The sequence below is a fragment of the Lissotriton helveticus genome, chromosome 7 (assembly GCF_964261635.1).
Source record: "Lissotriton helveticus chromosome 7, aLisHel1.1, whole genome shotgun sequence".
In the NCBI taxonomy this organism is placed as follows: domain Eukaryota; kingdom Metazoa; phylum Chordata; class Amphibia; order Caudata; family Salamandridae; genus Lissotriton; species Lissotriton helveticus.
This window is the reverse complement of record NC_136068.1, coordinates 44,589,437-44,602,489: the sequence shown is the minus strand read 5'-3', so window position 1 is coordinate 44,602,489 and position 13,053 is coordinate 44,589,437. Positions and strand designations below refer to the sequence as shown.

Here is a 13,053-nt window from a genome sequence, read left to right as displayed (position 1 = left end):
AGAACAGGTAGAAGAGCCTTCTCCTACATTGTGGTCAAGACCTGGAACGAGCTTCCTATCAACATCAGATGCGCCCCTTCTCTGAACATATTCAGGAAGACACTCAAGACCTGGCTCTTCGACTGAACACAGCTGCTTACCACCCCCACCACCCCCCAGCGCCTTGAGACCTCTACGGGTGAGTAGCACGCTTTACAATCCCCTGATTGATTGATTGCTGCCATGTATCTTGAAATGGTAGGGCTTTTCCGCCAGGAGAAGGTTCTTTGTCCCTCTAAATAAAAATTTCAAACAGGCATGGAATGAGTATGAAAGATGATGCTTCCTTGCAAAGAAGGTTGTTTATTTTGTCTTACAAAATATCATAAAATGGAGATCAACATGAAAAGCCAGAAATATAAACTTTTTCCAGGAATGAGGACTCTAATTCAAAGACCCAAGTTACAGCACAGATATAAAGGTGGGTGGGTTGCATGCTTTTGAAGACTCGTCAGTCCATCACCCCATAGCCCACACCACATCCACAGCCTGGCCGCCACCAGTGTGTACCAGCAGCCGGTGTTGAGTTCTGAGGTCCACGCTTAGATGCCGCTCTATACAGAACACCTGTAGATCTCTTCTTTCTCGTTGATGAGCCAGAGGGCCCCAGAGTCAAAGGTCACATGCTTGATTTTGGAGCAGAAGTCTAGTGCCTTCCACTGGGTGCCCATGGGATTACTGTTTGTGACGCCCTCCCTGGAAAACAAAGCAAGAAGAGCCAACATTAGGAGAATAGCTAAAGAAGGGTCTCTCAGAAGCCTTGTTGCCATAGGACTACTTTATTGGCAGTGGTGTGGTTTGAGTGTGTCTCACTACTTGTAGATTTGCCAGAAAGAGGCAGAAAGTGTATAAAGATCTGAAATATGATTTAAACAATAAAAAAAGCATGTCCAGGGGAAATAGCTTACTATGAGAAGTAATTAGATAGTCCTTTCTAGACAGTTAGAGTGATCAGTTGCTTCTTGGCGGATGAGGACATGAACATAGTTTATTCACATTGACATTGGTCCATCATCCCACCAGTGACACCGATGTGTTATTTACCTTTAACAGCAGTTCTCCATCTTTGATTAGCTTCCCAAATTAATATGCTTCAGAATTGTATTACACATATAAGAAAGATGGTAAACAGTCATAATATCGATTCCAAAATATAGAATGGACATAATATCGAAGTAAAAATATAGAGTGGACAAAATATCGAATGGACACAATATAGTGGTTAAAAATATCGATTTTAAGGTAAGTAATATCGATTTTCAAAATATAGAAGTGACAATATCGAAGTATACAATATAGGCATTAAATATATCGATTTTTTAATAATATCAATTTTTTTTAAGTGTTTTGTATGTTAGTATATGTGTGAAAAGTGTATATTAATTTTTGTGATGTATGTTTAATGTATTTTAAGTAATGAATTTTATGTTATTTAATTTTTGCGTAATTTAATTCTGTAGCGGGTTGTGGGTTTATAGGGGAATAGGGTGGGAAGTAATTTAATTATATTAAATTAAATATTAATTTTTAGCAATTATTATTAATTTTTAATAACATTTTGCTTTCTAGTTCTGTAGCGGGTTGTGGGTTTATAGGGGAATAGGGTGGGAAGTAATTTAATTGTAATTAATTAAATATTTGTATTTATTTATTGGTATTCATTTTGAATTTATTGTCATTTTTTAATTGGTAATTAATTTTATTAATTGCCAATTAATTTTGTATTAATTGATTAATTGTTAATTATGTTAATTTTCTAAATTTATTTTCTGTAGAGGGTTGTGGGTTTATAGGGGAAAAGGGTGGGACGTAATTTAATTGTAATTAAGTATTAATTTTACATTTATTGTTAATTAATTTTTAATCCGTAAATAATTTCTATTAATTGGCAATTAATTTTTATTAATTGGTCATTATTTTGTATTAATTAAATATTTGATAATTATGATAATTGTATTAATGTATTTTCTGTAGTGGGATGTGGGTTTATAGGGGTATAGGGTGGGAAGTAATGTAATTGTAATTAATTACATATTAAAAATACTTTTTGTGTATTGATAATTAATTTACTGTTAATTTTTAATTGGTATTAATTTTTATTATTAATTCGTTTTTGTTATTGAAAATTAATTAGTTGTTAAATAATTATGAATAGGTTATTAATTTTTAATAACGAATATGTAGTTGTATTTCTAATTAATTATTACATAATATTAAATTGGTTATTAATTTCAATTAATGTTTTATTGGTATTGATATTTAATTTATTTTTAATAATATATTAAATCATTACTTTCCCTACTGTTAAACTCACTGGAGTGGGAATAGTTTTTTTCACCCTCCCGCTATCCAACGCTTTCCCTACTGTTGCACTCTCTGGAGTGGAAATAGTATTTTTTACCCCTACGCTATCCAACGCTTTCCCTACTGTTGCACTCTCTGGAGTGGGAATAGTAATTTTTACCCCTACGCTATCCAAAGCTTTCCTTACTGTTGCACTATCTGGAGTGGGAATAGTAATTTTCACACTCCCGCTATCCAACACTTTCCCTACTGTTGCACTCTCTGGAGTGGGAATAGTATTTTTTACCCCTATGCTATCCAACGCTTTCCCTACTGTTGCACTCTCTGGAGTGGGAATAGTAATTTTTACCCCTACGCTATCCAATGCTTTCCCTACTGTTGTACTCTCTGGAGTGGAAATAGTAATTTTTACCCTTCCAATATCCAACGCTTTCCCTACTGTTGCACTCTCTGGAGTGGGAATAGTAATTTTTACCCCTACGCTATCCAACGCTTTCCCTACTGTTGCACGCTCTGGAGTTGGAATAGTAATTTTTACCCTCCCGCTATCCAACGCTTTCCCTACTGTTGCACTCTCTGGAGCGGGAATAGTAATTTTTACCCTTATGCTATCCAACGCTTTCCCTACTGTTGCACTCACTGGAGTGGGAATAGTATTTTTTACCCCTACGCTATCCAACACTTTCCCTCCTGTTGCACTCTCTGGATGGGAATAGTAATTCTTACCCCTACGCTATCCAACGCTTTCCCTACTGTTGCACTCACTGGAGTGGTAATATTAAATGTTACCCTCCTCCTATCCTACGGTAAAATATTGTACATTTTTTATTAATAACTTAAATTAATTATATCTTAATTTTAAGGTTATTTGAGTATTTTTAAGTATGTTTTAGTTAATTATATTTATTATTTCATTCATTTTAAATTACTTTTAAGACATTTTAAAAAATTCGATATTTTGACTGACTATTTTTTACAGACTATATTATGGATTCGATATTTTTGTACTTACCTGTTTGTAGATAGGAATTCGATATTTTGGCATTCTATATTTTGGTGACTATATCTTGGTAAGTCTATATTTTGTCATTCTATATTATGTCAGTGATCCAAAAAACTCTACAACATATCAATCTAAGGAGGGTTCTTCAGAGACCCCTTGACAAATGTGAAGAAACTCTACAGCGTATTAATATGGGTAGAGTTCACTACAAACCAAGCTAGTGTGAAGAAACTCTACAACCTATTAATTTAATTATGGACCTTCAGAGACCCCTTGACAAATGTGAAGAAAATCCACAGCATATTAATATGGGTAGAGTCCACCATAGACCCCCGCACGTGTGAAGAAACTCTACACAATATTAATATGGGTAGAGTCCACTAAAGATTCCCTCTAGTAGTGTGAAGAACTAGCATACAATCTAGCAAAAGACCTTCATAGACCACTTTCTCTAGTGCGAACAAACTCAACTGAATATTAATCTGGGGAGTGCCATCTAAAGACCCCCGCTAGTGTGAAGAAACTCTACAGCGTATAAAAAACAGAAGGATCCTTTGGAGAGCCCTCTACAAGTGTGAAGAAACTCTACAGTATATTAATAGGGTTAGAGTCCACTAAAGACCCCCGCTAGTGTAAACTAACTGGTTGGCATATTAATATGGATAGAGTCCACTAAAGACCCCCGCTAGTGTAAACTAACTGGTTGGCATATTAATATGAGTAGAGTCCACTAAAGACCCCCGCTAGTGTAAACTAACTGCTTTGCATAATAATATGGTTAGAGTCCACTAAAGACACCCGCTAGTGTAAACTACCTGGTTGGCATAATAATATGGGTAGAGTCCACTAAAGACACCCGCTAATGTAAACTAACTGGTTGGCATATTAATATGAGTAGAGTTCACTAAAGACCCCCGCTAGTGTAAACTAACTGGTTTGCATAATAATATGGGTAGAGTCCACTAAAGACACCCGCTAGTGTAAACTAACTGGTTGGCATAATAATATGGGTAGAGTCCACTAAAGACACCCGCTAATGTAAACTAACTGGTTGGCATATTAATATGAGTAGAGTCCACCAAAGACCCCCGCTAGTGTAAACTAACTGGTTGGCATATTAATATGAGTAGAGTCCACTAAAGACCCCCGCTAGTATAAACTAACTATTGGCATATTAATATGAGTAGAGTCCACTAAAGACCCCCGCTAGTGTAAACTAACTGGTTGGCATATTAATATGAGTAGAGTCCACCAAAGACCCCCGCTAGTGTAAACTAACTGGTTGGCATATTACTACGGGTAGAGTCCACTAGTGTGAACTAACTCTATAGAGTATTGATGTAGCAAGGGGCCTTCAGAGACCACATCTTCAAGTGTGAAGAAACTCTACAAAATAGCAATATGGGTACAGTCCACTAAAGACCCCCACTAGTGTGAACAAACTCTACTGCATATTCATATCGTTTCTCCTTTCTGGGTGTGGGATTCCCTTATATGTCACTGTATTATTAGAGAGGTTGTATTCCCGATCTCAACAAACATCCATCTCCCCTTCGTGAGAAGTGGTTTTAGTAGCCACTCAGTTGGATTAAGTGTTTGGCAAAATTACCTGACAAGTTCTCAGACAGGAGCCGACTAGGTAAAGCCTCAATATTAAATGCTTATTATGGACCACTTCATCCTCTAGTGATACCGATGATCAAGAACCCCAAAATTAGTTACCTCATGCTTGTTATTATCATGATTCCAGTTGGCTAACATAGCCCATAAGTGAAGTGTGTGATAAGTGGTGAGCCCACTTCATGTCTTATTGGTACTGGGGCTAGCCAGTCGGCTCAAAAACCTTTGCCTCTCTCAGGGTTGTCCATTGATGCAGTTGGCATTTTTACCACTATGATTCGTCCCCAAATTACCTAGAACTGATCAACATGCCTTTCTGTTAAATCCAATCTTACCTGCAAACGTTTTAAGTTGAGTTATGTTATGTAAAGTAAATTGTATCATGTTTTGTACCTGGGATAGGGTGTTCCTCAAAGTGCCTAAGGGAAAGGCAAATTAAGTTTGGAGTGTGGATCTGAAGGGTGGGAAGAACAAGCAAAAATGTGTAATGTAAAAATATCAGAAACATTGCTTAACAAATCGCCTACTTCTCTATGGTGTGAACATGCCAATGATGTTAGTTGAAATATCTCTGCAGACTGTTAAAAAAAAGGTTAATCCATTGAAAAAGCTACCTTCTATCCCACAGTATTCTCTACTTTTTTTGAGCTTTTCACCTCCAATTAAGCTTCTTCAGTGTTTTTTAAAGAAATATTCCCCCATATCTATACAATGGATTGAGGATGCAGAGCTAGCTTTTATGCAGGTGAAACAATCATTGTCCTCTGCCCACTCTGGGGCTACATGATTATTCAAAACCCATTAGTTTAGAGCCGGTCAAGTGGCCTAGTGGGCTAATGCATCCACTGTAGAGATTTGTGTGTGACTGTATAGTCACAGGTTCAAATCCCGGCAGACCACTCTACTTTTAATTTTTCTGAGGTCAATGAAATGAGTACCAATGAGTTGTGCAACAATAAACATCTGTTATTCAGCACCAGGATACCCTTCTGGGTAAAAATGCTCTTCACAAATACACGTTATGTTATGATTACCTTGTGTTGTCGTGTATGAAATGGTTGCAGTCCAGGAGTGCTGGTCCAAGATCATGGTGATAAAAAAGAAACCTATTTCATATCACTCTTTCATTCTCGACCCCCCACCCCCTGGCAGCATCTCTCTCACTTTGTTTGTGGTCTGTGATGGCCTCTACTCTTCTCAGTAGAATCCCCTGAATATATTGTTCTGGGTTAAACTTTGATAGTAGCTCTATCCTGTCCTGTAGCTGTGGCTGCCTTATTCCTCACAACAAAAACTCAGGGCCTCATTTATGAAAAGTGACGCATCACTGTGTGAAAACAGCGATGCGTCACTTTTCATTGCGCCCTCCTTGCGACATGTGGATGCGTCATCTTTACAGTATGACGCATCATGTCGCAAGGAGTTACAGATACGTCAGTAATGACGCACTGCTGGAGTGTGTCACGAAAGTGACGCAACTCCCGCAAAGGGTCATCACATGGGCAAGTCCCATTTCAAATGTGCCTGCGTCAGCCTTATGCCTGCTGTGAGGCAGGCGTAAGATATTGACACATTTTCGTCCTAGAAGTGGTGCAGTGAAATCTTATAGACTTCACTGCGTCATAACGCCACCCCTGCATACATTATACCTGACGCAGGTATAATGTGGCGCAGATGTTTTACAAAGTGACGCATCCACCTAGATGCCTCACCTTTTAGGTCTCGCTACGAATGCAGCGGAGCTGCTTCGCTAGCGAAGACGCTATTGCTGTGGCTTTGGTGCGCGAAGGGAGACAGGAGGTGGCACGCGCGGACAGGAGATGTGCACGCGTACGGACAGCGTGCACATCTCCTGTCCGCGCGTGCCACCTCCTGTCTCCCTTCAGGACAGAAGCAGGCACAGTCCGCGCTTCCACTTTACCTCCCCCCACCTCTTCTTGTTTTAGCTCTCGCAGACTGTTCTGGTGCTGGAGGGGGGCTCGGAGTTCACCGAATCCCTTTATGGGACTGCGGTGCCAGGCGCCGCGATACCTCATTTGGCGCACATCTTTGGAGAGCGCCTGGCTTTATCCAGAGTACAGGGCGGCGGGGCCTTGAGAGGGTAGTTCGGGGACTCCATGTCCTCCGTAAATGCTAATTCCTTATCGTCCTGTCTTTTAATTATTGTCGCCGGCTCTTCTCATCTCACTTTGAGAGGATCCAGGGATATGCGCTCGGAGATGCCGTGAATGGCAGAGCGGGGTTTGTCGCCCGGGTCGGTGCTTAAAATTCACCTCCTTTTGGGGTCGTGGGCCCTGGACAGAACAAAAATCATACAATTATAGAACACATGGGATTGGGAACTAGGGCGCGTGCCGGTTCTAGAAATCACACGGGCTGGGGCCACTGGGCACGGGGGTGGATATCTCTTCTATGTCAGAGGTGACTGTGTGGCCGATGCCGCTCTGGATCGAAGTGGTAGCTGTAGAAGGCTCGTGCCCCGATTGCACTGGGTGGTTGAGGCTATAAATATGGCTGATTAAACGTACCTGCTGTTTTACAATACAGCATTGTTTCTAGACTTGTTTTTTTTTAGGTGCTACTTTTTTGTTTGTTTTCAAGCACTCTAGCAGAGTGCATTCTTTTCAGCTGGCTCCCTCGCATACTTCTCCCCCCTCTGTATTCCCATTATCATCCTCCTGTTCCTCCCCTGTTGCCTTTGCTCCCTCTAAGTCCATGTTGCTTACTCCTGTCTTTGTATTACCTTTGCCACCTCTTTCCCACTCCCTCTGCTGTCTTTGACCAATCCTCCCTCGTCCATGTTGCATCTGCTGCCTGTTGTCCGTGTTGCCTTTCATCCTCCGTCACTCCCTGCTGCTGCTGTTCACCTTCGCCTCCTTCCACTGTCCATGTTACCTCTGCCCCTGCTATTTGTGTTGCCTTTTGCTACCTCCCTCTTGCTGTCTGTGTTGCAAGGCACCCAACTGCCTGAGCTGCCCAGCGCCCACCTTAAAACAAGCATTTGCAATGCAATAGGTCTCGCATTTATGCAGTTTGAGCTATTGGCATAGTAAATGACAATGCCCTTTATTTATGTTTTGGTTTTCAAAGCCTAATTAAAAGGCCTTGTCATTTACAACACCAATAGCTCAAACTGCATAAATGCGAGACCTATTGCATTGCAAATGCTTGTTAAATATAATGCAACATAGAGCATTTTTTACGCTGCTGGTGCGTCACAAAAAGTGACGCACTGGCGGCACACAAGTGACGCAAGAGCTTATAAAAAAGCCCCTCAGTATTTTTCCACTGCCCAGATGTCCCAATATGAAATACAGTTACTCTCAACCACCCACATTTCATTACTCCACTGTCCGATATTAAGATCAGCGTATCTGCTATTCAAGATGGAGGACTCACAATCGTTTGCTTGGAACTGAACATTTGACTGAACCCAGGATTGAGATGTCTGAAGTCTTCATGATTGTCTGTGAAATGTTGTACCATGTAAATGAATCATCTCTCATAATGATTTTGGAAACCTTGGTGCCGGATATTCTGAGTGTATATTGCATGAGGATATAGAGCCGGGATCTGCCTCTGGTCATTCTGCCCAGGTAGCTGAACTCTTTGGCCTCACATGTGCTCATATTTTGCCTTAACACCTTTAAAATGTTGCCTCATAAAACCACCATTGTTAAAGGGACTGCACATCAGTCCTCTCAACTGAAGTACTCAGGGGGGGTGCATTTACAGATGAAACGGCTAAGAAAACCACATCCGCTCAGAATCATGAAATTGCTGTGCATAGTAAAGATTAATTCCTTGTCCTTGTGCTGACAAATTTGTCTCTGATAGGAATGGATATCAAAAAACGAAAACAGTTGTAGATCAAGCAGAACTGTAAAATGGATTCAGACAGCAGGTATGGGACAGGAAGGGTGGTAGCCACAGCATTTCTTCTCCCCAACCTTGCTAGGGTGTATTCTGGCCATGCCCACATTGGGACAGTATGCTGTGTGTTGGTCCAACAGAATTGCCATCCCTGTGCCACAGCAGGCTCACAGGCGGTACAAAAGGGGGTGGTGATGGACGGAGCATCTGAATGAATCAAACACTCACACCCAGTCAAAAGATCTGGGTTGAATCCATCACCGTTCTTTAGCCCACTCTGCCATCCCAGTTCAGACATGGCTATATGCAAATCAGTCTGACCCTGTGCCTCATGGGAACAGTCCAGCCCGAACTGCCAAGCCATGCCCCCCCTGGACCGGAAACAAGCTTCCGAGGACCGGTTTCTGACATTCCAGCCGTCTTCAGCCAGGCTTGCTTGAATCCAGTGGCAAAGTGAGCAAGGGACTCACGTCTGAGCATACCCTGCCACACTTATGGCGGACAAAGTGGTACAAAAGGGGGTGGTGATGGAGGGAGCATCTGAACCAATCAAACACTCACACCCAGTCAACAGATCTGGGTTTAATCCATCACCGTTCTTTAGCCCACTCTGCCACCCCAGTTCAGACATGGCCATATGCAAATCAGTCTGACCCTGTGCCTCATGGGTCACGGGCTCACGGCACTGGAAAAGGGATCAAGACCAATTGCTTTAAATTATTGGAATAGGTGATGTCATATTGATTCATTTACTGATATTTTGATTTTCAAATTTTTGCTCTTGTTAAACACAGCCTGTACTGCCCTTTCTCTCCTGACATACTGAGCTTGGCTCTCATACTTGGCCAACTTCTTGCATCTTTTCTCAAAGTCCTTTTGTGCTCTTCTCATGAGAACTGGTGCACCTGTTGATCCCAATTACAGTTTTTGACACAAGTACATCCCATCAAAGCAGTGCATGTGGAAACCTGTTGAAAGTCATGATTCTTGGGAGCAGCTAGCATTAGATGCTCACTGCGAGCGTAGGGGACATGTTCCTGCTTTGATTGCCAATATATTCAAATTTACTTGTTTTGCTAAATAAAATTGTGCAGCCTTCCCACAGGCATAGGAGTGGTCCCTGATTTGTCTGGCCCAACGAAGGAAGCTACATCTGCAAGGGCACTCTACAAGGTTGGGTGCTGTAAGTGGTCTAGGGCCAGATGTACGAACATTTCATTTTGCGATTCTCTAATTGCGATGTTTTGTGACTCACAATTAGAGACTCACAAAATGAAATGTGTCTCAAACACATTAGCGATTCCAGAATAGGTCACAAGACACCTGTCTCATTAATATTCATGAGGCTGTTTGCAATATGCGACCCGAAGGGAATTGGCAATAACACAGGGATGGTGGCCTGCTGAGGACACCAGACCACCATGTCTGTATTTGCTTTTAAATAAAGCAACTTTTTTTAAAAAAATGCAGCCCGTTTTCTTTTAACCCCTTCCCTGCTGCCGTCGGCCGTTGGCCGTCGCGAGCACTACCTTCGTAGTGCTGCGCACGTCCAACGGCTGACGCAGTCCCACCCACATACGGAAACGCCCGTTAACGGGTTAAAGAAAATGGGATGCATTTCAAAAAGAAAAAAAAGAAACATTGCTGTTTCATTTTTAAATGTAGGCAGTGGTCCGTGGGACCACTGCCTGGTCTTAAAACACGTTTTTGTTACCATTTACAAGGGGAAAGGACTGCCCTGGGGACCCCTTGCTATTTGCGACTGGCTAACCACTTGAAGTAGGTGGCAAACTACGATTGTTTTGCAACTGCATTCCCGTTGCAGAACAATCGTACATCCCCCAGCAACCCACTATTAGGAAGGGACGCCCTTGGTATGCTCCTTCCTGATACTGACTCGCAACCCCTATTTTGCCCGTCTGTAATAGGCTCGCAAAATAGAGTTGGTACATGACAAAAGGTACTTTAGCCGAAGCGGATGGCCTGGTTGTCCATTTGCCCTGGTTGTCCATTTGGGACCACTAACAACGTTTGTAAATCTGGCCCCACGTCTTTATGTTGGGCAGAAAGTGGTCAGAAAGCATTCTAGATAGCCTCCCCGGCACAATTACTTTCCACAGTCCTAGGCTTCAGAGTGATATGGGTGGATACCACCATTTCTTCTTCCAGTGTGAAGCTCAAGCATTTTTTGCAGCCCCAAATTGTGGTTTGGTGTTCTAACAGAGGGGATCAGAGACTCAACATGACAAACGAGATAGCTGAAGGAATGGGATAACCCCAAATCATTTTCTTGGTAGCTGGGATCTCTGATGTTTTAAAGTCCCCCAGAAAACCCCAGCCCCTCCCACACACAGAGTTTGACTGAGGGTAGATGTTGTGCAATCTTGGCTGTTATAGGTTCCAATCAAAGGGGCAATCTTACAATGGATATCCCTATCTAGCATGGTATTACTTTTGCCTGAGATTTTTCCACAAAAGTTGATATTCCAACTCACTTTCCATGCTGAAGCGAGGAGCATCAGAGGATAGCATACAATGTGGACATTAGGCCCTTCCTGACACATTGACTGACCTTCACTGGTACCGTACTTGAAGTATTAAAGCTCAACAGTGCCCAGTGCTTGGTACAACTGGGCACTCACACAGCTGCTACCTTATTGTGGGGTACCCTTGCTAGTTGCAGGGGAATTATTGGGTAGTAGTGGAATTGTAGAATTGCAGAGGATTTTACAGCTGTGAGAATTGTAAGGTGGCAAGGGATCCTAGGATTTAGAGGATTGTGATAAATAGTAGAATTGGAGGGCAGTGTAGACATGGAAGGGGATTCTGGGTTTGGAGGGTTGTTGGGGTTCTAGTGCTATTGCTGAATTTTAGGGCTGCTTGGGATACAGAGTAAGACTGACACGGGATTATAATACTTCAAAAGATTGAAAGGGTGTCAGTTGTTTAAGTGTTACAACGGAATTGTAGGGTTGCAGGACATAATATGGTCGTTGGGGCTTTTAGGTTATATGAGACTATAGCGTTAGTACGACTGGTGGTTCAGTAAGCTTGGTAGGGGCTAAAGGATTGTCCAGAGTTTGTAGTGTTGCCACACATAGTAGTGTGGAGGTGATAGTATGGTTATGGAGGAAATGTAGGGTTGGGTGGGATTGTGAAGTAGCAGTGGGATAGCACAGTCGCAGACAGGAGATTGTAAAGTTGAGTTTGAATGATAAGGCTGCAGTAGACTGTAGACTTGTGAAGGCGTTAGAGAGTTGTTAAGTGTCTTAGAGTTGCAGCACACATGCAAGGTTGCAGTGTATGCTAGGTTTGTGAATGTTTATTGGTGAATTGTTGTAATGCAAGAAAGACTAGATTTGAATGGACATTGGAGTACTGTGTAGGAATGTGAGGTTGTAAGTCTCGTCGCATTGCAGGCAATAGAAGGGTGGTGGGTTATAGAATTGTTGTGGAAGGATTGCACAGTGGAAGCAGACCTGTAGGGAGACAGTAGGGTGGCAGAGTTACAAGGACTCTGACTAAAGTAGGTGTCTGTTTGCTGCTATATGGCATCGGAAGGTTGTTAGGGTTGCAGCAGATTTGTAGTTTTGCATGGGAACACTAGGAGGCTGGTTTTTAGAAGACCACCAGTTCTTAAATGTCATCTCGGTAAAAAAAGGCTGAAGCTCTCATACCTTTGGTAGGCGGTGCCCTCGGCGTTGACACCGTAAACTGAGCCGTCTGCGCCAACCTCTATCATACTGAGGCTGCCCGCCACGTTGGTCCAGGTGGTTCCTGCACAGGCTCCAGAACTAGTGCCTGAGCGATAGTAGATGGCATTCCCGGAATTGACCCCCCAGCATCCCCATAAGCCACAGCTGTAGTACTTTAGAAGACCTAGGATGTAAACCCATGCTGGCGTGGGAGGTCGCGCCAGTACCGCAGCCTCGCTCAGGCAGTAGGGGGCATCCACGAAGTTGGCTCCAACCACCAGCTTGTTTCCACCAGCGTCGATCTGCTTCAGGAGACCTAGGGAAAGAGCAATGTAGAATAGAAACAGGTGAGATAGTTTCCCTTCTTTGTAGGATCATGGTCATCAACCTTCACATGCAGACATGGACCTTCCCAAGGGTACATAAACTGGACAAAAAAAAGCAGCACGGTCATTTTTGAATTCCTAACCAAGTGCATGTTAGGGAGATTACACCTTTCCTCATGTTCACATGAATGGG

At 42.4% G+C, this 13,053-nt stretch overlaps 1 protein-coding gene across 1 annotated transcript in view; it reads right to left on the bottom strand.

Moving 5' to 3' along the window:
* Nucleotides 1–326: 326 nt before the first annotated feature.
* LOC144768909 (fish-egg lectin-like) overlaps nucleotides 327–13,053 on the bottom strand; it is a 29,688-nt gene continuing 16,961 nt past the window's right edge. The window contains exons 3-4 of the mRNA XM_078652920.1: nucleotides 12,517–12,850; nucleotides 327–735 (exon numbers count right to left, since the gene is read on the bottom strand). Coding sequence (XP_078509046.1) covers nucleotides 594–735; nucleotides 12,517–12,850 — 476 coding nt within the window. The 3' untranslated portion in view covers nucleotides 327–593. The remainder of the gene's footprint in view (nucleotides 736–12,516; nucleotides 12,851–13,053) is intronic.